Source organism: Hylobates moloch, unplaced genomic scaffold (genome assembly GCF_009828535.3).
Source record: "Hylobates moloch isolate HMO894 unplaced genomic scaffold, HMol_V3 SCAFFOLD_5, whole genome shotgun sequence".
NCBI lineage: Eukaryota > Metazoa > Chordata > Mammalia > Primates > Hylobatidae > Hylobates > Hylobates moloch.
The window spans coordinates 118861160-118888682 of record NW_026652280.1 but is presented as its reverse complement, the minus strand read 5'-3'; the positions used below and the strand labels follow the sequence as shown (position 1 = coordinate 118888682).

The following is a 27523-nucleotide window of genomic DNA, read 5'->3' as shown; positions in this document are numbered from 1 at the left end:
GGGACCTTGTGTTATTCCCTGGCACCTGGTCATTCTCCTGAAGGGTAAGAGATGGAGGCACCTCACCCATCTCACTCTTCCCTCTTGTTCTGGCTCTTCAGAGCAAGGGGCTTCACCTCAGAAGGGTGAATCTTCCCTGGCACATATTTTTCTTATGGATTGGGGCTTCACCCTGCTAAACTAAGCAGAACCTAACTTAAAATGAAAAGGGAGAGGGAAATCATTATGTGCACTTGTTTAAAATATTGAGCAACTGAATCAATTTACAGTAGGTTTAAAGGAGGTCAGGGCTCCAGCTTCTATTCTCATATAAGCCTTGAACAGAAAAACCACTCATGCCATAGGTTGTGCCAGAACCCATTTTATGGCCGTTTTTATTGTTAGAGACAGGGTCTCATTCTGTTGCCCAAACTGGAGTACAGTTGCATGATCACAGCTCACTTCAGCCTGGAACTCCCGGGCTTAAGCAGTCGTCCTACCTCAGCCTCGCAAGTAGCTATAACTCCTCAGCTTGCAGGTAGCATGTGCCATCATGCCCAGCTAAGTTTTTTATTAATTTTTTTTTTTTTTTTGGTGGAGACAGCAGTCTTGCTATGTTGCCCAGGCTGGTCTTAAAACTCCTGGCCTCTATCAGTCCTCCTGCCTAGGTCTCCCAAAGTGCTGGGATTACAGGTGTGAGCCACCATGCCCAGCCTGTTCTTAATTCTTAATTCTCCTTTTCTCCCCTAAAAATTGCAGGTTACCCCACAGACTACTCTATTGCTTTCCATGTAGCCCAAGCCTGATCTTTGTTCCCACTCCACCACTGAGTGCATCCTTGGCAGGTTACTTAACTTCATTAAGAGTCAGTTTCCTTGTTGTGAGTGTTGCTTTGAGGATCAGTGAGGTAATCTACTTAGCATGGTGCCTGGCATATGGTAAGCAAGCACTCAGTAAATATTAGACATTGTTAGTAGTAGTAGTATCTAACTACTTCTACTTCCCTGTGTGACCAGTTTGAATCGTTACAGCCACTGGTTCTTTGCAACTCCTTCTAGGAAAGCCTACTTTCTGCTAATGTCATATGGTTATCTCACAGTTAGGGCTCTTAGCAACTAAACTGATCTAACTTACGTTTGATGACTTTGATTTAAAGTCCCAAAAGAACCATCTCAGTAAACAGATCTCTGCCTAAACTTTCTGAGCTCAGATCTCCTCCTCTGTGAATCAACTTTCAACGATAATTTTAGATTCTGAAGCATTAACAGGCCCTCCCTACATTTGTTGCATAAATTTGTTAATAAATGCTTATTGTTTTGTTGGTTCATTTATGTATATCTTATCATTAAGGCATTCAATTTTTAAACTAAGTTTTAACTACCTGCAGCATTCCAGGAATTGTGCTCTTTAATTAATTACAAATTCTTCAGGGGAAAGAGTCGATCTCTCATTTCTCTGAGCTTCCTAAAAGTCCAGCACAGTTCTTGGCACACTGGAGGGTACCTCAGTTCTACGCAATTACTGTGTCCTTGAAAAAATGAATGAAATAAACATTTGGGGACAGTACATTTTCCACTGGGTAGTTGGGCTGGCTACTGAGTGAAGTCTATTATGAATCGCCTTGCGAAGTGAAGAGTTCTGAAAAGGGGAGGATCCTCCAGTCTTCGTGTCTGCGTGAACTTGGAATTTCATAGACGGCCTTGGCTCACCATCGGTTTGGCACTTCGCGTTCCTAGGCCACAGGACGTCGAACCTCGGGCAACAGCAGCCTCCCGCGAGGGGGCGCCCGACTTCCCACGGAGGTTCCACCTGTACTGCGCAGCCTCCATCCGGGAGTGGGCGGAAATTCCCTTGCGGACGCGCGTGACGTCGCCGGAGGGCGAGGTCTGCTAGAGGGGGTGGGGCATGCCCCTGCAGCAAGGGGCGGGGCCACCCCAACGCCACTTCTGCGGCCAAAGTAGGTTGGGAGTGGAAGGTGGTGGCTGCTGCTCCGCAGTGTCGGGAAGATGGCGCCGCCGGTGGCAGAGAGGGGGCTAAAGAGCGTCGTGTGGCAGAGTGAGTGCGGTGGGGTAGGGGTTGAGAGAGGGAAGGCCGGGAGGCTGTCGTGCCGGGCGGGCCTCGTTTTGCAGCCCCAACCCAGCGGTCTGTTGAGGAGCCGCCGCGAGCACTTGTTGCTTTGGGACCTGTATGAGGACTTCTTCCTGCTTTCCTGCCCTGCCTTGTTCCTTGCCAGCACCAGGGATGGGCGGGGTGCGACGGGACGCGGCCTTCTCGTTGGCGTCGGGCACCCCCTCGCCTTGGCCGCGCTCTGGCCGCGAAGCTCCGCCCCGGGTGAGCCGCCCGGCCCGGCTTTCCCTCCCGCGGAGCCCGTGCGTGTCCTCGGCCGCGCTCCCCACTCTTCTCCGCTCCCGGCTGCTCTGCACCAGTTGGGGATGTCTCTCCATCCGAGACAATCCGGGCGCTGTTTATTCTGCCCCCATCTCCACCCGACACTGGAGTTTGCAAGGACTGTTTATTCTGCTTATTCGTGTTAATATCAACCGTGCTTTTCAAAAAACCTCACTGTTTACAGACTCCTCTTCCCCTATTCCGAGAGGAGCCTACTTTCTGAAAAGTTCTTGAGAAGGGACCATTGGAATGACAGGTGTCCAGCCGTGACATCTTCCTGCATAGCCTGGGCAAGAGCCGCTCCTTCCCTTTTCCCTACACTCTCGGGGGCCCCTCCCTGCTGTTAGGACCGGACTTCTTATTGGTTATTGATGTTCTGCGGTATCATCCACAACTTTCGTAAACATGGCTCCAAACCTAGGTCTGGCAGGTTAGAGAGAGAATGAAACCACCCAACAGGAATAACCATCATTGTTTGGCACCTCTGAGTTCAAAATAATTATGGCCTAGTAGTGGAAAGGGAGTAGCATCTAATTAGTATTTCGTAGTCCAACTTGTTGAACAAAAAAACAAATGATTTAGTCAGCAGAATTCTGGGAGTTAGAGTTCCTTGTCTAAAATTAAAAATCCAAATCAGTAACTGAGATAGTGCTTAGCATATAGCAGGCACTAAGCAAATGTATAAGCAGGTGAAAAATATGAAATTATCTTTTAAAAGATTAGATAATTTTAAGGTTGGCATTTGCTTTTTCAGGATTTACATGGCTGACTTAAGATTTGAGGATGTTTTAAAACAATGGTATTTAAATACATTTATGTGAAAATGGGTAACAAATTGTGTTGTATAAATAATTTCCAAGATATATATGTGATTAACATCCGCATGTATGTATTTAAGCCAGTTTTTTACATATTGAACCATAAGCTTTTTCCCTTTTTCACATTTTCCTTCTGATCCTCATACAGATAAAGACATTGTTTTTATTATCTGTCATTCTGTGACTTCCTTTTTTTTAAACAACTGACATTGACTCAACGTTTTTCGTGTTGCTTCACAATCTCGTAATTAACATTTTAAATTGCTTTTTAAATACCTTGAGGTGGCAAAAAATTTTGATAGCAGAAAAGAAAAGAAAAAATTATGGCCAGGTGCAGTGGTTCACGCCTGTAATCCCAGCACTTCGGGAGGCCGGGGCAAGATGATCACCTGAGCCTAGGAGTTCAAGACCAGCCTGGGCAACATAGTGAGATCCTGTCTTAAAAAAAAAAAGTAAAATTAGATTTAAAAAATTTTAAATAAAAATAAAATTAATCTTCCTCCCAACCTTCCTCTCCAGAGACAGTCACTCAGGTTTCTTATAAATCCTTCCACAAGTTTTTTTATGCAGATACAAGCATGCATAGAATCATATGTTTTTGTTTTATTCCATTATCTTTGTTTTATGTATCTTTTCATTCTGGTTGCTTTCTCTTTTATTTTGTTGGGCAAAATTTTCTTTTTTTAATTTTTGGATATTTACACCGTCATTTGTTTAAATCAGTGTTTATTGAGTATGTACTCTGTTCTTTGATTTCCTAGAATTGACAATTGAGTGGGAGAAGACAGGTGCACAAGTACTTAATGACTGCTGTATTAGCAGTATGAAATTTTGGAAGAAGAGAGGAAAAAGGAATTATTTCCTCTATGGGAGGAGGTCAGGGAAGGCTCAAGAGGAAGTGGCATATAAGATGTTTCTTGAAAGGTAGTAGGATTTTGACAGGCAGAGGGACATCTATGTCAAACCCTAAAGGTGACAAAAGTAAGTGGTTGATTATGGAAGAGGGAACCATTCCTTTTGATCAAGTACAGGGTATTCATTGCAAGGGACAGGCGGACGTAGACCAAAAAGTAGTTTGGAGCCAGATTATGAAGGGCCTGGTTGCTGTATTATTTAGACATTCTGTAGGCAGTGGGGAACCATTAAAAATGATTTTTTCTCCTCCTTTTTCAAAGAGCAGTCACTAGCATTTTTGGCATTCATTAAACAGTGCTGAGAGGAAGCAATTTTCTTGTTCCTATTTTGAAGAGAAATTACTCTTAAGATTTAGTTAACTGTGCTGGGCACGGTGGCTCACACCTGTAATTCCAGCACTTTGGGAGGCCGAGGTGGGCGGATCACGAGGTCATGAGATCGAGACCATCCTGGCCAACATGGTGAAACCCCATCTCTACTAAAAATACAAAAATTAGCTGGGCATGGTGGCGTATGCCTATTGTCCCAGCTATTCGGGAGGCTGAGGCAGGAGAATTGCTTGAACCTGGGAGGCAGAGGTTGCAGTAAGCCAAGATCGCGCCACTGCACTCCAGCCTGGGCAACAGAGTGAGACTCCGTCTCAAAAAAAAAAAAAAAAAAAAAAAAAGATTTAATTAAATGTAATGTTAGTGTGAAGTGTACTAGTGATAAGTGCACAGCTGGATGAGTTTTTTACACATGTAAATACCATCCAGATCAAGATAAAAGAATGTTTCCAAGCACCCTATGACTGACCTTTCCCAGTTCAAGCTCTACCCTCTCTCCTAGAGTAACCAGTATTCTGACTTTTATCACCACCAAATAATTTTATAATGGTGGCTTTTTACCCTTACACTGTTATGTTTACAAGAAATCCTCCATGCCCTTTATTGTAGTGTTTTCTTTAATAATGAATTGTGTGTGCCTATAGTCCCAACTCCTTGGGAGGCTGAGGTAGGAGGATCGCTTGAACCCGGGAGGTGAGGTTGCAGTGAGCCGAGATTGTGCCACTGCACGCCAGCCTGGGCAACAGAGTGAGATCCTGTCTCAAAAAAAAAAAGAATAAATCTTCAATTTACTACATTTCTACCTAGAAATAATTGCTTTAGTATTTACTTTTGTTTATATTTAGTTGGTCATACAGTAGTCTTTGGTTTTGTGTGTGTGTTTTGTTTTGTTTTGTTTTTGAGTAGCTGGGATTACAGGCATGCGCCACCACGCCCAGCTAATTTTTCTATTTTTGGTAGACACAGGGTTTTACCATGTTAGCCAGGATGGTCTCGATCTCCTGACCTCATGATCTGCCCGTCTCGGCCTCCCAAAGTGCTGGGATTACAGGCGTGAGCCACCGCACCCGGCCTTTTTCTTTCTTTTTTTTTTTTTTTTGAGATGGAGTCTCACTCTGTTGCCCAGGCTGGAGTGCAATGGCATGATCTCTGCTCACTACAACCTCTGCCTCCTGGGTTCAAGTGATTCTCCTGCCTCAGCTTCCTGAGTAGCTGGGACTACAGACGAGCGCCACCATGCCCAGCTAATTTTTGTATTATTAGTAGAGACGGGGTTTCACCATGTTGGCCAGGCTGGTCTCGAACTCCTGACCTCATGATCTGCCCACCTCTGCCTCCTAAAGTGCTGGGATTACAGGTGTGAGCCACCATGCCCGGCCATGTTTTAGTTTTCTGAGCATATAAATTCCCTTATGGCCTATAAGTCTGATTTTTTTACTTTTGCTATTTGATTTTCAAAAACATTGTCATTATGCACTATTTATAAAAGCTTGGTTTATTATTTCTCCATACTGAACTAGTCATTGCAAGACTTGGTTTCTAGTCCAGGTTACACTTCTGTTTCCTAACTTAAACCATGTGGGATTTGGACTACATTTTCTTCAGCATGTTTTCTTCAGCTTGAATTCTCCACGATTCCATTTTTTAGATCTTCACTTTGTTATATTTTCTTTATTTCTGCTTGCATTCCTGATAGTTTTCTCTTATGTCATAGTTTTATGTTGTTTTGTTTGGGACATAAATATTTACTATTAGGTTTTCGTTTAAGGCTTTTTGCCTGGCATCTTTTTTTTTTTTTTTTAATTGTGCTTTCTTGCTCCTCTTTTATATACTTACGCATGATCTTAGTCCATCTCCAGCAAATTTTTAAAATTCATATATATCAAAGATCTAAAATATAAAAAGTAAGGCAATAAAATGTGGAGCAAATATAAGATAGTATGCGTTAGACTTTAAAAAAATTCACTGGTAACTCAGATGCCATAAAAAAGATTATATGAAAATTGTAAGCCAGATACCCTGGCTCATGCCTGTAATCCTAGTACTTTGAGAGTCTGAGGTGGGATGATCCCTTGAGCCCAGGAGCTCGAGACCAACCTGGGCAACAAAGTGAGACCCCATCTCTACAAAAAAATTTTAAAATTAACCTGTGTTCCCAGCTACATGGGAGGCTGAGGCAGGAGGATCCCTTCAGCCCAGGAGGCTGAGGCTGCAGTGGACATTGTGTCACCGCACTCCAGCCTGGGTGACAGAGCAAGACCCTGAGTCTAAATAAATAAATAGCTAGCATAAGCCCGGGCACAGTGCTCACGCCTGTAATTGCAGCACTTTGGGAGGCCAAAGCAGGTGGATCACTTGAGCTCAGGAGTTCGAGACCAGCCTGAGCAACATGGTGAAACTCTATCTCTATCAAAAATACAAAAATTAACCAGGTGTGGTAACGCACACCTGTGGTCCCAGCTACTCGGGAGGCTGAAGTAGGAGGATTGCTGGAGCCGGGGAAGTTGAGGCTACAGTAAGCAGTGATCATGCCACTCAATTCAGCCTGGGTGACAGAGCATAACTCAGTCTCAAAAAACAAAAACAAAAATTATTTGGGTAACTTTTGGACTAGTGGAAGATTAATTTAGAGATTAGGTAGAAGCCAGTCAGTGGAGGATGTTGAATAGTAGAGTTTAGATTTTATTCTGTACGCAAGAGTGAGCATTTGAGGGAATTTGGAGGTGTGTATTAATATAAACAAAGGGTTGTATTTCAGGAAGGTGACTCTGACAGCAGTGTGAAAAATGGATTGAAATAGCAAAGGTGTTGGAGGTGGAAAGCAGGAAATCCAGATAGGATTCTATTGCAGTACTTCAGTGAGAGAGAAGAATCAAGTCGATGCTGGGTGACAGTGGCAATGAAAAATAATAGCTACCAGGGAGAGCGATCAATATGCCTAATAGGTGGGTGTGGGGAAAGGAGGAAATAGACAAAGCCAATGACTAAGAAAATGACAATAATACTTAGAGAAATAAGTCTAGAGTAGTTTTCAGGGTGCTGTAATCTCAACTTGAGACATGTAGCTGCTTGTATCTGTATTGCATAATCGAATGAAGTTCAAAGAGAGAAGGGCTGTAAGATTGTTGAAAATCAAAGATTAATATGATAGATGAAACTTTGATGATGAATATGGTCTCTGAGGATACCAGCCACAGGAGCAAATTCTCTTACCTTTACTCTGAGAACAAGCAGAGCAAAAGTAAGAGAATTGAGTCTTGAGGTATATCCATATTTAGGATGCTAGAGAAACAGATATAAGGTCAAATGATTTTCATTAGTATTTAGAGGAAATACCTCCTTAGTTCTATAGTATTTGTTGATATGATTTCCTTTGACTCCTCTCTAAACATACCTACCTGTGACTGTGTCACTTTTCATGGGTGCCCTTACTATCTCCATAAAACTAGTTCTTTCTTTTAGACAGTAACACTGACTCTCTAGATATCTTCAGATTCTTTTTTTTTTCCCTCTCTGGCAGACACAGATCCAAGTTCTTCCGATTCCCAGACAGTTCTATCATTAGAAATTTAAAGCAGGCTACATATGTAATTTTAAATTTTCTAATAGTCACATAAAAAGGTAAAAAGAAAAAGGTAAAATTAATATATTTGACCTAATAAGTTTTTTACATTCCTTTTTTTGTACTAAGGTTTTTGAAGTCTCATGTGTATTCTATACTTACAGGATATCTCAGTTCAGACTAGCCACATTTCAGGTGCTCAGTAGCCAAATGTGGCTGGTTTCCACCATCTAGGACAATGCAGTTCTAAGGTTTCAAAGACTGTAATGAGATGACTTCTGCTTGAGGAGCTTTTCTCCAATCTGCTCCATCATAAATTCCATGAGCATTCATTTCTTAAGAGAAAGACACAAATAAATCTGATAAAAACAAGCAAATGTCTTCAATTTTCAGCTTGTTTGAGGTATAAGGAATGAAGCTAGCTTTGAAAGGAAAAGCAGCATAATATTTCTGTATCTGAGCTCTACCTGAGAAAATCCTTAATTTTTGCCTGTAGGGTTCTAGAAGCCAGCACTTTTGGCTTAAATTATGGTTAAATATTTCAGACTTTCACCATAATTCTCATATAACACTATAATCCTCCTAGCAAACAATATATAATTATCTCAATTGATATTTCATAACACTTCCAAATCTTCTCAATCACAATACAACCTTCCAGATCACAATTCTAAAAATGACTATAAATAACTGAATTGCTTTTACTAACAACATTTCTGACACCAAATATGTGTTTTATTCCCCCCTCACACCAACCAGTTCTCCAACTCTGGACACCAACTGTATTAGTGTCAGAATTGAAATGAATTGTAGGATATCCAGTTAGGAACTAGTTAGCTAGGAACACTAGTTAGTGTCAGACTCCACAGGTTTAAGGGCGCAGTCTCAAAATACTGCCTTCACTTCAAATGCCAGTACCAAGTCCCTAGGTTACCCACACTTCTGTCTGTCTTGGCTACAAAGTCAGGAATTCCCACAACCCCCCTTCCCTTTCAGGTTCATTAATTTGCTGGAATGGCTCACAGAACTTCAGAAAACACTTAACTTACTATTACCAGTTTATTACAAAAGATATAAATGAACTGCCAGTTGGAGAGGTACAAAGGGTAAGGTCAAAAAAGGTCCTAAGCATAGGTGCTTCTATCCACAGGGAGTTGGGTGTCTCACCCTCCTGGCACATGGTTTGTTCACCACCTTGGAAGCTCTCCAAACTCTCTTAAGGGGTTTTTATGGAGGCTTCATTATATAAGCATGAATGATTACATCACTGGTGATTGCACTCAATCTCTAGTCCCTCTTCTTTCCCAGAGGTCCTGGGGTGGGGCTGAAAGTTCCAACCCTCTAAACATGGCTTCGTCTGGTGACCAACCCTCAATCTAAAGCTATATAGGGGCCCCTTACCCAAGAGTCATTTCATTTGCAGACGGAAGAGACGCTATCACTCAGGAGATTCCAAGGGCTTTAGGGGCTCTGTGCCAGGAACAGGGGGTAAAAACCAAATATTTTTTATTGTACCACAGTAACTGTTATTATGTATACCCTCTGATAGAAGAGCCATCATTTTTTAACATGACTTGTTATCAAAAACTTGTTGATAAATTTCCCAAAAGCATTAACTTAAATATAAATTAGGAAATGGAAAAGTTTAAGTTAATGAAATAACCATCTCATTAACAAGAATTAATGAAAAACAGGTTACTATAATTTATATCTTAATTATATTTTATGTATTACTATGTGTTACTACCGATTTTAAAATCAATTGAACATTAATAAAACTGTGGGAAATTGTTTTATTAAGTAGAACAGATATTTGTATAAATTGTCCACATGAATTATCAGTGAACTAATTTTTAAAACATATTTAGATAATTTTGAAAATCATTGTAAGGAACATATTTATTGATTATAAATCAAGACTGAATATTGGTATCCAAATGCTGTGATATGTATTGTTGAAAAGCATAATGTAGTAAATCAGAATGAAAAATGTTTATGCAGATTTGATCGTCAGATTATAATTTAGCAGTGGACAACTTAAGGATGTTCCCGTGGGTTTTTTGTTTTCGTCTTGTTTTACTTGGGATTTAAGTAGAATAGGAGAAACCAAATCAGGTAATAATTTTAGAAATATTTTCTTGGTATGTTCATGTACTTAAATATATTAACCCTTTTTATAGTACCTTTTAAAGTTAAAAAATTGATTACAGTTTAAATGTACTGTATAGGCTAGGTATTAGAATTGGATTTTTCCGTAAAGTTTAACAAATATATATGCTTTTTATGTAGTTTAACAAATTTCAAATTGGATTTTTCCTTAGCCATTTTGGACCCTTTGAATTACTATGCTTCTGTTTATTTAATTCCTAAGTAATTCCTTTCTTCTTTAAACAGAGATAAAAGCAACAGTGTTTGATGACTGCAAGAAAGAAGGCGAATGGAAGGTAGAGTTTGCATACCTTGCTCTTATAAAAAATAATACAAACTTTAAAAACAATACAGTATAAAAGCTACATAGTATTTACATGGTATTAGGTATTCTAGTATAAGTAATCTAAAGATGATTTGACATATGTGGGAGGATGTGTGTAGGTTATATGCAAATACTACACTATTTTATATAAGAGATTTGAGCATCCATGGATTTTTGGTATACACAGGGGTCCTCGAACCCCCATGGATACCGAGGGATGACTATATAGGGTCTGGAATCACACTGCTTGGCTCCAAATACTAACTTCACCACTTAATAGCTGTGGCTCCTGGCACAAGTTACTTGACCTCTCTCTGCCCCGTTTCCTTGTTTATAAAAATGGTGATAGTAATAACTCATATGGTAATTGTAAATATGAGGTGAATTAATCCATGGAAATTACTTAAAACAGTGCTTCGTGCAATAATTGTTCTACAAGTGGCAATTGTAATTTTAAGAAAATTTGATGTTAAACATAATGTCATTTAAAATGAATAAGCTCTGTGCTTCAAATTAGAAATATTTCTGTTTGCTTACTTATGTACAATACTATATGCATGTATACTGAGAAAATCTCTAGCTCATGCAAGATAAAAGATGAGATCATTTTGCCTACTGTCCTGATATTTTATGTTATAAAAGGCTTATAAAGTTTAATGGATAAAATTGTTTTTTTCATTCTTGGTAATAGGATGCTTACAGTATTTTTGAATTTGTGTTTGTTTTAAGATAATGCTTTTAGATGAATTTACCACTAAGCTTTTGGCATCGTGTTGCAAAATGACAGATCTTCTAGAAGAAGGTATTACTGGTAAGTGTTATTCTTGGCATGAACTCTTTTTAATTGTAATTGGGGGAGATCTGAGGTATTAAATTTTAGTTAGTAATTGTGTTTCTAAGGAGCTTATTTTTTTAAATTACTGTAGCCATAACAATTAGATTTAACATTCTTTTCTCTGAATCTTGTCAGTTTTCTTTTTCCCTCGGCTGAGACATACAATTAAGACCTGTAACCAAGCCTAACTCAATTGCTTTGTTGAGGTTGTTCTTTAAATGTTTTACTCATATCTATATATAAACAATTTTGTATATTGATACACAAGCTTTACTTCAGTATTTTGATTTAGTTTATGGTTTCACATATTGCTTTAAAATGGATATCAAGATTTATGTCATAAAATCAACTGTTGTACATGTTTACAAATGCATAATGCTGACTTTGTAAATTTATATTTATTACCAGAAATGAGACAAATAAGTTTAAATCAGTTTTAGTATGAAAAGTTGAAATACTTAAACAGATTCTGAAAAAAAATCATAATGTCATAAGAAGTTATCTTCCTCTAGGTAGGATTATGTTATTGAGATACTAATCTGTATTACCTATTGAGGAAAATACCAATATCTTGTAACATTCATAATCATGTTATCCTTAATTCATCATCCTTTAACTCACTTATTAAAATTTGATCTTCATAATAACCCTATGAAGACAGATAAATACTCTCATTTGTAATGAGGAATCTGAGGCTCCAAGTGAAATATAATTCATTTGTATTTTGGATCCTAATGTAGTTTATGTACCGTCTGTTACTCCTAACTTAATGAAGTTCAAAAGTATACCCAGTATTCTCAAGAAAGTCTGACCATATAATATTTATGTTTTGATGTTTATACATAAAATAATCTTTTTTTTTTTTTTTTTTTGAGATAGGATCTCACTCTGTCACCCAGGCTGGAGTGCAGTGGTGCGATTTTGGCTCACTGCAGCCTCCTGCTCCCGGGTTCAAACAATCTTCCCATCTCAGTCTCCCAAGTAGCTGGAACTACAGGCACACACTACCACACCCAGCTAATTTCTATATTTTCTTGGATAGAAACAGGGTTTCACCATGTTGCCCAGGATGGTCTCAAACTCCTGGGTTCAAGTAATCCACTTGCCTTGGCCTCCCAAAGTGCTGGGATTACAGGTGTAGGCCACCATGCCCAGCCATAAAGTAACCTTTATTGTTGATTACATATTCAATTGTGGTCTTTCTGACCCTCAATGTAAAAAGCTCTAAACTAGAAATTAGAAAATTGAAGCCTTGATTTTTCTACTACTGGATAAGTAAAATATTGATTAAGCCACTTAAGTTTTTTAAGTTCCGAGAGGTCATTCTGATGTGAAACTAGGGTGAGAACCATTTGATAATATATAAAAGTTCTGTGGAACTGCAGAGCCATTATGCACTGTAGGGAGGTTTTATTGCATTTTGTAGACCATTGTTTCTTACTGTATGCTCATTATTAATAGATATTCTTTAAGGAAGGGATTCCGTGGCCAGTACATTTCGGAAACAGTATTAAACAGAGCTCAACAGCTTTCTTTAGGACTTCAGAGTCTTTATATGCCAAGGTATAAGTGGATCCCCTGGGTAAAATGATAGTATTCAGTTTTCTAAACTTATTTGGCCACAGAAAGCTATTTTTGAGAAGCATTTCATAGGACTGTACATCATAGAGCTCGCTGCTGTGGGATACCTTTGATATCCTCCAGAACCACCTAAGTTTGCTATGGTTTAATTGTAGTCATATCTTCTAACTTAAACTCAAAACAGTCCTTTTGAGTTCCACATTAGCTGTCCTGAAAATCCCTCTATGAAACTGGTCATTGGCAGGTTCAGCAGTCAGACTTTCTGTTGTCATTCAGGTCATTCATGAAAATATTTAGTAGTGTCTTGGGATTAAAACAAAATCAGGAAAAAAAATGCTCTGTCAGGATTTGCTACTTGAGTGGAGAATAAAGTCAAGTGTAAAACCTTAAAAAAAATAAACTGAAGCTGGGTGCAATGACTCATGCCCTGTAATCCCAGCACTTTGGGAGGCTGAGGCAGGAAGATCACTTGAGCTCAGGAGTTCATGACCAGCCTGGGCAATATAGTGAGAGTTTGTCTCTACTAAAATCCAAAAAAATTAACCAAGCATGGTGGCACATACCTGTTATCCCAGCTACTTGGAGAACTGAGGCAGGAGGATTGCTTGAGGCAGGAGGATTGCTTGAGCCAGGGAAGTCAAGGCTGCAGTAAGCCCTGATTGTGCCCCTACACTCCAGCCTGAGCGAGAAAACGAGACCTTATTTCAAAAAAATAAATAAAAAGTAAAAAAAAAAAAAAAAGTAAAAAACAGACTGGGAATTAGATTATTCTTTTTCACTATTAAAGACCTTTCTCTTTGTTTTTTTAGTTGTTTGATAGATGTGTATTTTTTGGTGAATGGAGAAGTGACACTTTCTGTTATTAATAAAGAGATTTCAGAATATTTTCAGAGCCTGAGCCCTAGATCATATCTATCACAGTATTTTCAGTGTTTTAACATGTGCATTATTCACCAAACAAAATAATATGTATAGCATGACTGTAAGACACTCCATTTTGAGCATTAAACAATTGAAATAAATGAAAACAGATTAAACCTTAATTTTTTCAAGTGAAACTATAATAGTTGAGAATGAAGATAAAAAGATTAAATTCTTTGGGAGGCCGAGGCGGGCGGATCACGAGGTCAGGAGATTGAGACCACGGTGAAACCCTGTCTCTACTAAAAATACAAAAAAATTAGCCGGGCGTGGTGGCGGGCGCCTGTAGTCCCAGCTACTCGGAGAGGCTGAGGCAGGAGAATGGCGTGAACCCGGGAGGCGGAGCTTGCAGTGAGCCGAGATTGCGCCACTGCACTCCAGCCTGGGTGACAGAGCAAGACTCCGTCTAAAAAAAAAAAAAAAAAAAAAAAAAGATTAAATTTTTCCTTGGAAATATTATTTGATTGTCTAGTAGTAGTTATGGTAAACCTATACATTACTAATATACATTTAGGAATGAGAAAACGAAATCACCATATTTAAAAGAGAAGTCCAGCGGTAACCTCTCTTGCCAGTCACATTAATGTTAATTCTTTCTAGGCCCTTTGTCAACATGAATCTTGAAAGATGGTTCTCTGGATTTGTTGAAGGATACTTTAAATTAGTTTTAAGAAATATATATGTAGCTTTAAATAGTTAATTTGACAAAGTTTATTAACTTTATATTCACTTTGCTTTAGCTAATCTTATAAACTGCATAATTTCCGTAATAAAAAATGTAATTGACTAAATTCTAGTGACGTTCTGTTGTTGAAAAAATACTTTATAAATATGTGTGGTTTTGAAAGAATAGGAGTTAATTGGCAATTTATTTAAACAGCATTGTGGCAGGTAAAAACTTGGGCTCCAGAGTCACATCTGGGTTAGAAGCCTGCCTGTTCCACTTCCTAACTGTGTGATTGGATAAGTTACTTCTTTAAGCCTCAGTTTCCTCATTTGTAAAATACTTGCAAGGTTATTATGAATTTTAATGAATAATTCATGTAAGAAAATGAATTATTCATTTAAGAAATGAATAATTTCTTACATTATTCATGTAGGAAAATGAAGAATTTTCATTTTTCATTTTTCAGGATTTTAAAATGTATCCAGTGAAGACAAAGAAAATGTTAAACCCAGTAAATGTTTTTGCGTTCATATTATTTGTAAATGTATTTTCATATTTTATAAATGGAAAGTACAGTAAAATTTATTTAAAAATTAAGTATATAAATATTTGGTTATATAAAATGACCTTTTTTCTTGTTAGTTGTAGAGAATATTTATAAGAATCGTGAACCTGTCAGACAAATGAAAGCTCTTTATTTCATCACTCCAACATCAAAGGTGAGTATTTTGAGGCCTTAAAAAGTAGGTTTATCAATATTTCACCATTGTTATGGTTTACTAACAGAAAATTCAAAGTAATAAAATACCCTTTAGTAGAAAAATACTGCCATAAACTAGTTTGCTTAGGAAGGTTTTTTTCTGTGTTAGAAGATTATTTGCATCTTTCCCAATGAGAATGTGTAAGTAAAAGGATTCCTTTTTTCCCCATATGTGAGAGCAGAATTAAATTGTATAAAATAACATTTCTTTGCATGTTTTGTTTTTCATGCAGTTCCTATTGAACTATACCTTTTGGGGGGATGGTAATGTAGGTAAAAGAAATAATCTATAGTCTTGGATTACTTCATCTCAGTGACTTTCCTGTAGCTTATTTGTATGTCTATATGAAGATGGGTATATATGTGCGTATATATATATTTTATGTGAAAGGAAATTCTTTAGTTTATAATCTGACTCTATGACCTAACTCATACTTGATGCCAACCTTTTAGAGCCAAATTATCAGATTTCTTTATTCTGTACAATATCTGAGAATGCATTTTTGAAAACCTGATCTCTCACTTATTCCCATGTAGAACGTTAATTTGGCAATCTCTGTTTCATTTCACTTCTAAAAAACTCTAGCAGACATTTTAAAAAAAACAAAAAGATACACACTTTTTAGTCTCTACATGTTGGCTGCTAGTGGGTTTTAATGACATTTTATATCTTATCTGTAATATAATTCCATAAGAGAAAAATTCATGATTGGAAAAAAAAATGCAACTTAAAAGCACCATTTTTCACCTAGCAAATTGGCAGAGGGATTTAAAATATATATATGGGTGTGTATGTGTGTGTGCATTCTGGCTATTCTGGTTGTCAGTGGACAATGGAGCAGAAACTACCATATACTGCTAGTGGGAGTATAGATTGATACAGCCTTTTTGGAAAATAGTTTGTAATTTTTTATCAAGAACCTTAAAAAATGTTTTATATTTTAGAGTTTATTGTTAAGAAATAAATAAATGGTCTAGCTAAGTCTCTAGTAGTAAACAAATCTAATTAAATTTTAGCATTAATAAATAGTAGACCATATGATGATATCTGAATGAAATATATGAATAAAATGATAAATAAACGAAAACGCATGTGGCAATTAAAAATAATTTTTCTAGGGTTTGTCAGTGACCTAGATAAATGTTCATTTTGAATGTTAAGTGACAGAATCAAGATACAAAATTGTATATTCCTCATTCTTGCAGTCACCTACCAAGCTTTGGGTCTTTCTAATCACTTGATAGTTTAAGCTTCTCACTCACTGTGTCTCACTTCAGCACTTCTCCAGTCATAAGTCTTGGTGGTTCGTTATCCATGTAGATGATACTTACAGTATGTTGGTTTCTAGTTCCTCAATCTGTTATCTTCCAATAGTCTTGTCTTCTATGTTGTGTCAGTTTTCCTAGACCTCTTCATTGCCAATAAGAGCATCCTGTTCATACATATTACCTTACTCTTTTTTTTTTTTTTTCAAAACCAAAACTGGTTAATATTACCTTACTCTTTTTACCTTACTACCTTATTAGCTATCACTGGCTGGAGAACATAGCATCTTAAAAAAATTAGTTTATAAATTAAACTTTTAGCCAGTAAGGTTTTATTTTATCAATGAAATAAAATCATCTTAGTCGTTTCAAAAGGTAACATATTTAAATTAATATTTAATAAAATGTGTATTAACATCTAACCTTTTTTAAGTCTGTAGATTGTTTCTTACATGATTTTGCAAGTAAATCGGAGAACAAGTATAAAGCAGCATATATTTACTTCACTGACTGTAAGTCTTTTAAAAAGTTATTGCTTCATTGTTCAAAGTCCCATTGGTTTTAAACTGTCAACTTTTAAAAAATCAGCCCAAAATGTCATTAAAGTATCTACTTTTTATAATATTATTTCAGTCGTGGTGATTTTCTCTTTATCGTTTATTCTAATTAGGCTAGAAAGAATCTAAAAATGTAAGATTATATCTATCCTAATTCATATTAAGGTGATAGAAAATTAAAAGAAACTATACCCAACTGCTTTCAAAAGACAGTGATTTTGCTGGGATGCTGGGATGTGAGGGATGGGTGGAGAGGGCTAGCCCTCAAATCCTGTGCTGGTGACAGGAAGAAATATTTTTAATCAGCGTTTCAGTTAGGGATTTGATTCTCTTGTGAAAAACAAAGACCTTTTGAGAGGGCACTGAAGAAAACAGCCATCTGTTTGGCAAATACAAAGGGAGAAAATCTGTCACATTTATCTTACTCTGCCATATGATCACTTAGAAAACTGGTAACTAAAGAATCACAGAGAAGTCCAAAGACACATACAATTCTGTCTTATGTTACATGTTATATAATATACTTCAAAATAAAAATATCATTTATCTAAGTTAAATCTTGGTCTCTGCTATTAGAGGTTCCTCACTTTAAGTAAGTAGTATATCATTTTCCTATAAATTTTTATCTCATGCCTAATAGTTTGCATTTTTAAAAATGTCACACCATAAGTATTTGTAATGTAACCTTATTATATAGAGCATCATGTTTATGGAATTGATGAAATTTAATGAATGTGAACCCTCTTTTAAGGAATCTTAAGGCTAAAGAATATCACGTTAAAAGATACTAGGAGCCAATGGTTGATATTCCAACCTAGATCTAATGGAATGATAAGCTCTTTGATGAAAGGGGAAAAACACTGGCTCTGAGTTCCAGAACTTAGTATTATAGAGTCTTAGAATTTTCTAATGTTAGAAAGCTGCCTTTAATTGAAGGAAAAATTAACCATTTGTGTTGTATGATTGTAGTATGGATCACTTAGTGGCAGTTTGGAAAAGCAGTATAAATTTCTAAGATATTCTAAAAGTGCTGCTGTTTGTTATGTCATAAGTTTGGACGTGATTTTTCTTCCTAACAATTTCAGTTTGCTCTGTTAGCAGATCTTTAAGGAAATACATCTGAGGTTATGGTGGATGTGAATGGGAAAGATGGAATTTCTGTTACAGTCCTTTTCACTAGAATATATCTTTTGTAAAGCAAATAACAATATTTATATATTATTTATGTCCTCATAATAACTCTGTGAAAGCCAGTAATTATGTATAACTATTCTTGGATGTTGGAATGATTTATTTAAAAGGAATAAAGATCTAGATGTAACTCTATGCTTTGTTTTTTTTTTTCCCCTCAGTTTGCCCTGATAATCTCTTTAACAAAATTAAGGCTTCTTGCTCCAAGTCAATAAGAAGATGTAAAGAAATAAATATTTCCTTCATTCCACATGAATCTCAGGTACTTTCTATTTTTATTTTTTAGTTCATGACAGGTTTCAAATTTGGTTTTATGGCTTATTGTTAATAAAGTATATTCTGAAGATATTTTTTATATGTATTTGGTGAATTTTGAACCTAATCCACAAATAGACATTTCCCATGATGAAGTCAGAAGCATGAGCAATAAATTGGAATTAAAAATGAATAGCAGGGCTTAAATTTCGTATCTGCCACCAAGTCCTGGGTTTGTCAAATTACAGAACTACCAGATTATGAAATCAAGAGAGTTCTGAGCACAGTCTTTGTTAGATGACTCCAAAAAAAATGTTTCATTTAGCTTGTGTAACCTTTCGTGATATTAAAACAAATGCTCTTTAATAAACTTTTTATATAATATTATGTACATTATTTTAATTTATAAAATGAAGGGATTTTTTGACTTGTTTTGCCTTTAGAACATTGAGCCTTCAATTAATAATAGCAATGATTATAATGATACAAGCAAACACTCATATAATACTCCCTGTGTCATATACTTTCCTGAGTGCTTTACATAAATTTATTCACTTAATCCTCACAATAGCCATAGGAATAGATTGTACTTCTCCATTTTGAAGATCAAGAAATCAAAGAGGTTAAGTAGCTTGCCTCAAATCACACAGCTAATGAATTGTTAAGGTTTGTTTTGCTCTGCTCTCTGTGTTTGGATTCTAGCATTTTATAGAATTGAAATAGTTGACTGTTGTTTAGAACTATGATCAATATTTTAAAGGATAGACAAGTCCTAGATAAGGGATTTCTACGATATTGCTTTTAAGATACTGCTGGGTTTTTTGTTTTTGTTTTTGTTTTTTTCTTTTTTTGAGACGGAGTTTCGCTTTTGTCACCCAGGCTGGAGTGCAATGGTGCAATCTCGGCTCACTGCAACCTCCACCTCCCAAGTTCAAGCGATTCTCCTGCCTCAGACTCCCAAGTAGTTGAGATTACAGGCATGCATCACCACACCTGGTTAATTTTTAGAAGAGATGGAGTTTCGCCATGTTGGTCAGGCTGGTCTCGAACTCCTGACCTCAGGTGATCCACTAGCCTCGGCCTTCCCAAGTGCTGGGATTACAGGTGTGAGCCACCACGCCCAGCTGATACTGCTGTTTTTGACAAAGAAAGATAATAATCCAAATTATAAGATTTTAACATATCTGCTTAACATTAAACTTTTTTCCAAAAGTTTCCTTTAAACTTATTATTTTAATATGTAAATTTAGTATAGGGTGAAAATGAGCTTCTGAAAATGATGTAGGATTTAAGTGGTAGTATGACAAATATTACAAACATTTCTAGAACATCTCGCTTCACAGAAGATAAATATCATTTTAGCCCCAGAATTTATTAAAATTCTGCAGTTGCTGTATTTGAAGGAATGATTTGTGTAGATATCTGAATAATTTGATGGTGAATAGAAATAACCTGTCTTTGCTTGTCTAGAGAATGCTCTTGAGAAGTTTCTACTTATCAGTCTTTACAAAATATTGTGATTATGTAAGGTCCCAGCTGGAATGGTTTTCCTATAAGAATTTTTTTCTTTTAATTTACTTACTTGAGTCTTAGGAGGGTATACTTGACTGGGCACAGTGGCTTATGCCTATAATCCCAACACTTTGGGAGGCCGAGTTGGGAGGATTTTGAGGTCAGGAGTTCAAGACTAGCCTGGCCAACATAGTAAAACCCCGTCTCTACTAAAAATACAAAAAAAATTAGCTGGGCATGGTGGTTAGCACCTGTAGTCCCAGCTACTTGGGAGCCTGAGGCAAGAGAATCATTTGAAGTGGGGAAGCGAATGTTGCAGTTAGCTGAGATGGCACCACTGCACTCCAGCCTGGGCAACAGAGTGAGACTCCATCTCCAAAAAAAAAGAGGGTCTACTTAATAAATGTAACTGTTTTAGAGAAATTGCATTGAAAATATTTTGGATTTTTGATTGTTTGCAAGTGAAAATATAAATGAAATCTACTAGGTGCTTCGAGCTATGAGCAAAGGCCTACTGAGCATTTATCAAGATTATGTTCAGTGGACGTTGTTTGTTAAATGCAAAGCAGTCTGCTGTAAAAAGATGAGCAAAATATATGTCCTACCCTCATTTGAATACTATAAAGAGATTAAAACGTATTAGACATCTTCAAAAACTATTTCAATCATGGTTAAATCAAGTAGGACTAGGCTCAACTAATTAAAAGAAAACTCTGGACTTTCAATGGATTGAACGACATGGAAATTTATTTCTTCCTAATATACAGGAAGTCAGGAATAGGCTATATAAGGTGATAATGCTGGCTCTATGAAATTGTCAGGGGTCTAGTCTCCTAGGCATGGCCCTTATGATCTAAGATGATTGTAAATTTTTTTTTTTTTACTGTTACATCTTTTTTTTAATTTTAAGGAATATTATTTTAAAACAACATTATAAAAAGCATAGGCTTATTTCAGTATTTTAAAGTATCTTCTGTAACATTCCACTCAGAAGGTAGATAACAAAATTCTTCCCATAGGAAGAGTGCCAATGGAATGTGATATTATATTATTCAGTTATTCCATTTTTTCTTCCTACCTCATTTTTGCTGAAGAACTGCTCACTTAACATCCTGGGAGCGATCTTGTTGAAATTTGCCACCATCATGTTGGAGCGATGAACCTTCACCCATAGTATAATGAATGTGACACTGCTTATATCTATCCTGTGGGACAGCTAAAACGACAAGACCTCAGCATCACATGCCAACCAGTCTATTAGAGCAATCACACACATAACTACTTTTGCCAAAATCCTCCAACTTAATTTTTAAATAGCTGAAATATAGTCAAGGCCATATGGGTACTGTACCTGGAACTACAAACATACCCTTTTCACACACATTCAGTGTTATAGCAGCAGCATCCTGGGACAGGTTAGGACACAGTCACATTTTTAAAAATCAAGAGTAAGAAGTAAACATAAAAGAATATTTGCACAAGGCACAGAATCCTGTTTCTTGGCAATAGACAGAAAACAACTGGCTAAAGAAATAGGTTTACAGATAGATACAATTTAGAATTTGATTCTTTGAGTATTAAACTTGGAGACATAGCTATATACATTCCAACATACAATCTATTATTTTACATTAGTAGTTTCTTTCTTTCTATCCAATATTTAAAAGAAAAATCTATCAAAAACCAACCCAAATTATATTTATTAACCATTGGATAACCCCTTTTATCCTTTATCAACCACTTTACTCCAGGTTTGATTAGTGTAATCATGAGATTGTCTAGCCTAATGGTTTAGGGAAAATTCTGTGGTTGTAAGATGATGCCTTGCTGTGGAACCATTAATTATTAAGCTCCAAGTGAACTGAAGCAGATATTTATAAAATGATGATATATTTCCAAAAATACGAAAAACAGATAAGGCAGATGGTAACTCTAATAAGAGTCACTGAAGTATTATAATGACACTGGAAATGGCTCATAGCAAAACCCAACTTTTTTTTTTTTTGAGACAGAGTTTCACTCTTGTTACCCAGGCTGGAGTGCAATGGCGCGATCTCAGCTCACTGCAACCTCCACTTCCCGAGTTCAAGAGATTCTCCTGCCTCAGCCTCCCAAGTAGCTGGGATTACAGGCATGTGCCACCACGCCTGGCTAATTTCTGTATTTTTTTTTTTTTTTTAGTAGTGACGGGGTTTCTCCATGTTGTTCAGGGTGATCTTGAACTCCCGACCTCAAGTGATCCACCCACCTCAGCCTCCCAAAGTGCTGGGATCACAGGCATAAGCCACTGCATCTGGCCCTAACTTTTTTTTGTTAACTTTTAGGTTTGGAGTACATGTGCCGGTTTGTTATAGGTAAACTCATGTCGAGGGGGTTTGTTAAACAGATTATTTCATCACCCAGGTACTAAGCCTAGTACCCAATAGTTATTTTTTCTATGCCTTTCCCTCCTCCCACCCTCTACCCTCAAGTAGGCCTAGTGCCTATTATTCCTCTCTTTGTGTCCATGTATTCTCATCATTTAGCTCCTACTTGTAAGTGAAAATATGCAGTATTTGGTTTTCTGTTCCTGCATTAGTTTGCTAAGGATAATGACCTCTAGCTCCATCCATGTTCTGCTAAAGACATAATCTCATTCTTTTTTATGGCTGCTTAGTATTCTATGGTACATACATATAGAGAGAGAGATACCACATTTTTTTTTATCCAGTCTCCTTCTGATGGGCATTTAGGTTGATTCTGTGTCTTTGCTATTGTGAATAGTGCTGCAGTGAACATACATGTGCATGTGTCCTTATGATAGACTTATATTCTTTTGGGTATATACCTAGTAATGGGATTGCTGGGTCAAATGGTAGTTCTGTTTTTTAGGTCTTTGAAGAATCACCACACTGTCTTCCACAATGGTTCAACTAATATACATTCCAACCAACGGAATGTTAGCGTTCCCTTTTCCCTGCGGCCTCACGAGCATATGTTATTTTTTGACTTTTTAAAAATAGCCATCCTGACTGGTGTGAGATAGTATCTCATTGTGGTTTCGATTTGCATTTATTTAATGATGAGTGATTTTGAGCCATTTTTCATATGCTTGTGGGTCACCTGTATGTCTTTTGAAAAGTGTTGATATCCTTTGCCCACTTTTTAATGGGTTTTTTCTTGTAAATTTAAGTTCCTTATAGATGCTGAATATTAGACCTTTGTCAGATGCATAGTTTGCAGATACTTTTCCCATTGTATAGGTTGTCTGTTTACTCCATTGATAGTTCCTTTTGTTGCACAGAAGCTCTTCAGTTTAATTAGATTTCATTTGTCAGTTGTTGCTTTTGTTGCAATTGCTTTTGGCATCTTTGTCTTGAAATCTTTGCCAGTTCCTACATCCAGAATGGTATGTCTAGGCTGTCTTCCAGGGTTTTTATAGTTTTGGGTTTTACCTTTAAGTCTTTAATCCATCTCGAGTTGATTTTTGTATATGGTGTATGGAAGGGGTCCAGTTTCAGTCTTCTGCATGTAGCTGGCCAGTTATCCCAGCACCATTTATTGATTAGGGAGTCCTTTCCACATTGTTTTTGTCAGCTTTGTCAAAGATCAGATGGTTGTAGGTATGCGGCCTTATATATGGGCTCTCTGTTCTGTTTCATTGATCTACGTGTCTGTTTTTGTACCAATGTCATGCTGCAAAACCTTCTTTTCTGTTAGGTTCATCACATGGGTGAAACCATTGTCAGTAGAAAACAAACAGGAGGCTCCATGGGTAGGCTCACACCAAGGGAATTTTCCTCTTATGGATCCACAGAAGACAAATAATTTTTGGTGCCAATGTGGCTTGTACTTATCTCCAGCAAGACAGTCTAGTTCCCTCAACCCCATTATGTGTCTGGGAAAAGATAGTGAAAATATTTCCACAAGAGGCAAAGACTATAAGAAAGCTATAAGCTCACTGTGCAAAGGCGTGAAAATGTCATGGTAAAAAGCACCACATGCTAATTTTTTTTTTTTTTTTTTTTTTTGAGACAGAGTCTCATCCCATCGTCCAGGCTGGAGTGCAGTGGTGCAATCTCGTCTCACTGCAACCTCCACCTCCCAGGTTCAAGCATTTTTCTTGCCTCAGCCTCCAGAGTAGCTGGGATTACAGACACATACCCCCACACAGGGCTAATTTTTGTACTTTCAGTAGAGATGAGATTTTACCATGTTGACCAGGCTGGTCTCAAACTCCTGACCTCAAATGATCCAACCCTCTCACCCTCCCAAAGTGCTGGGATTACAGGTGTGAGCCACTGCTTCCAGCATTTTTTTTTTTTTTTTTTTGGAGACAGAGTCTCACTCTGTCACCAGGCTGGAGTGCAATGGTGCGATCTTGGCTCACTTCAGCCTCTGTCTACTGGGCTCAAGCGATTTTCCTGATTCAGCCTCCCAAGTAGCTGGGATTACAGGCATGTGCCACCAAGCCCAGCTAATTTTTTGTATTTTTAGTAGAGACTGGGTTTCACTATGTTGGCCAGGTTAGTCTCAAACTCCTGACCTCAAATGATCTGTCCGCCTTGGCCTCCCAAAGTGCTGGGATTACAGTCATAAGCCACCATGCCCAGCTGATTTTAACAGCTTTTTTTTTAACTGGAGAAATCTATTTGTTATGTACACACCACAGAAAAATTGCCCCTGAAAAAAAAAAGGTCATGCAAGAAAATCAGATTCATAATATAAAAAATGTATGTATCTAAAGTAGGCAAAAATATGGTTTATGTTTTAAGAAGAAAGTATGTAAAATTTCACTATGAAATGCTTTGATTTGCATGTGACTTAGTACTTATTTCATATTAACCATATCCAGTTGCTATGATAAGTCTCTATGTTTTAGAATAGCTTTTCTTTAAAAATATCTATTTTTAAGCCAGAACATATACGTTACATTTGTGCATCCATGTGTAAGCTATCCTGCTTGGTATGGAACCAAGATACTAAAATATTAATAAAATAAGTTTTAAAATCTTCAGTCACAGACTAGCAAAGAATATATTTCCTCAAGTTTTCTGGGCCACACTGCTGACTTGTATTAATGCAATCTGAATTTTCAGATGTAAATACCAGTCAGAGGTTGGTTGTCAAAACTTAAAAGCAGTTGAGTTGGGAGGACCTTCACAATATCGGCTCTTAAATCATAAGTAAAATTATTCTTAGAACTGGACCATAGTAAGCAGAAAGCCTTAAGTTTTCTTAGCTCAAACCCTCCAAATGGACTCTTAACATTCATAATCATGCCCTTTTAGGTGCTTTAAGAGGCCATACTTACTTTGCGGTCTATACTTTGTAAGAGAGCAGGTAACTCTAGCACAAAAAAAACTGTAATGTGGAACTGGGGAGGACTTCAGTGGCACTATTCCAATTTTATTGATCCATACTATTGCTTTCAACCCTCCTTTGAGACCTCCTTGTGTGTCGCTTTCTAACATGTCACCAACCATCACACAGTCCACAGGTTGTACTCCAAGGAGATTGCAGCAGTAATAAAATATGGAAGGTGCTGGCTTCTCCTCCCTCTGCTGTTCACCTACAACAGCTTGGACATAGGACTGACAGACACAAGCCTCATCTTCTCCCTCTGGGTCTGTCTGACCCCATTCATTACTAAAAGTAGGCAGACCTCCTGTCTAATTTCAATGAGCATAGCTTTGACATCTCACTGACCTTAGTGTCATGTGCTATAAATGTGTGGTTTTCCAAAGGAGGTAACGTTCTTCAGCCAATTTCCTATTGGCTGCACCATGTTTTGTTTCCTGGATTGCTTCCTCCCAATGTGAAGTCCTTAGATCAGTAATGCATGTACTGTAATTGTGAAAACATTCCTTGTTGAGTTCAACTTGAGCTTTATCACAGGTGAATTCAGCCTCCTGTTTATAATGGTATTTTGATTGTAAGAGCTTTATCACCTCCAACATGCCTCTCCTGCTTGCCACACCTGTGTCGATGAGTGTGTTGTCCAGGTCAAAGAAAATGGCCTGCACATGGCTCAGCCCCATAGCACCTGTGCCCTGCTGCAATCTGCCATGTGTCTGCCTGCACATGCGCAAGGTGGGCGGCCCAATTTTGTTTTTTTCTTTGAGAGAGGGTCTCGCTCAAACAGTCCTCCCGCCTCAGCCTCCCAAGTAGCTGGGACCACAGATGCATGCCACCACGCCCAGCTAATTTTTTCTTCATTTATAGTAGAGACGAGGTCTTGCTATGTTACCCAGGATGATCTAGAACTCCTGAGCTCAAGCAATCCTCCTACCTCAGCCCCCCAAAGTGCTGGGATAGGCATGAGCCACCGTTCCCAGCCATACTGTAGAATTATTACATCATCATTTGAGGATATACAACAGAATGACAGAATAATTTTCGTTTTTATCTCATTAGCTAAAATTGAGTCACATGGCTACACATAAGTGCCTGGGAAACTGAGAAAATTTTTCAGCTGGGCATATATGGCTGTTCTTCACAAAGAACTGAAGTGCAGTTACTGAAAAGGAGAGGATGTTTGTTGGGGAGCATCTGGTAGTCGGCGACAAAAGGAGGGAGATTCTCTTTTTAAATATTTATTTATTTGACACATTGTAATGGTACCTATTTATGGGATACAATTTGATGTTTTGATACATATCTATGTCGTATAATGATACAAGGAATGTATCCGTCATCTCATGCATTTAGGAGCCAGGTTTTGTTTGTATTTTTAGTAGAGATGGGGTTTCACCATGTTGCCCAGGCAGGTCTCGAACTCCTGGGTTCAAGCAATCCACCTGCCTCGGCTTCCCAAAGTGCTAGGATTACAGGAATGAGCCACTGCACCAGCATTGAGAGAGGCTAATTCTTACTGGGAGATTGGGAAAATATTTGAAGAATGGATATATTTTTATAAGGTAGTAATGAAGAGGGAAAGAACCTAGGAGGTAAAAATAATCTAGATGTAAAGATACAGAATCAGAAGAGTGCAGGAGAGCAGCAGGAATGTGGCTTATAAGAGGTGAAGGAATGAAAGATAGGCTCTCTGTAGGTAGGTTGGGACTGTATTGTACATAGGAGGCTCCTGGTTCCACCAAAAATAATAACAGAAAATTAGCTGGTGCAGAAAACTGGAACTGGTCATAAAGTCCATAATGAAAAATAGAGTCCTAGAAGTCAGGAGATCATTGCAGAGAGATTGGTAAAGTCAGATGTGATAGTGCTTCAAAGAAATAAAGTTGGACATCAACACATTTAGAAATTACATGGAGAGGAAGAAGATTAACTCATTCATGGGATTCCATGAGTCAAAGGGATTAAAGAAAGATCTTTCTTTCCCTTTCAGAGGATTTAAGGTAAGTGATGCTGTCACATATATAATAAGGCAAGTAGAGTTGATCCTTGAATAACATAGGGGTTAGGGGCACCAACCCCCTGTGCAGTTGAAAAATTTGTGTATAACTTTAAACTCGCCAAAAACTTAACTACCAATAGCCTGCTGTTGAGTGGAAGCCTTCCTGATAACATAAACAATA

The 27523-nt window shown here is 37.5% G+C and overlaps 1 protein-coding gene and 1 pseudogene across 1 annotated transcript in view; one reads left to right on the top strand and one right to left on the bottom strand.

The window, feature by feature from the left end:
• Positions 1-1862: 1862 nt before the first annotated feature.
• STXBP3 (syntaxin binding protein 3) overlaps positions 1863-27523 on the top strand; it is a 65651-nt gene continuing 39990 nt past the window's right edge. The window contains exons 1-6 of the mRNA XM_032155177.2: positions 1863-2034; positions 10383-10432; positions 11191-11272; positions 15108-15184; positions 16925-17003; positions 18401-18501. Of these exons, the coding sequence (XP_032011068.1) occupies positions 1986-2034; positions 10383-10432; positions 11191-11272; positions 15108-15184; positions 16925-17003; positions 18401-18501 (438 nt within the window). The 5' untranslated portion in view covers positions 1863-1985. The remainder of the gene's footprint in view (positions 2035-10382; positions 10433-11190; positions 11273-15107; positions 15185-16924; positions 17004-18400; positions 18502-27523) is intronic.
• On the bottom strand, positions 25282-26026 carry LOC116469679 (N-acylneuraminate-9-phosphatase-like; annotated as a pseudogene).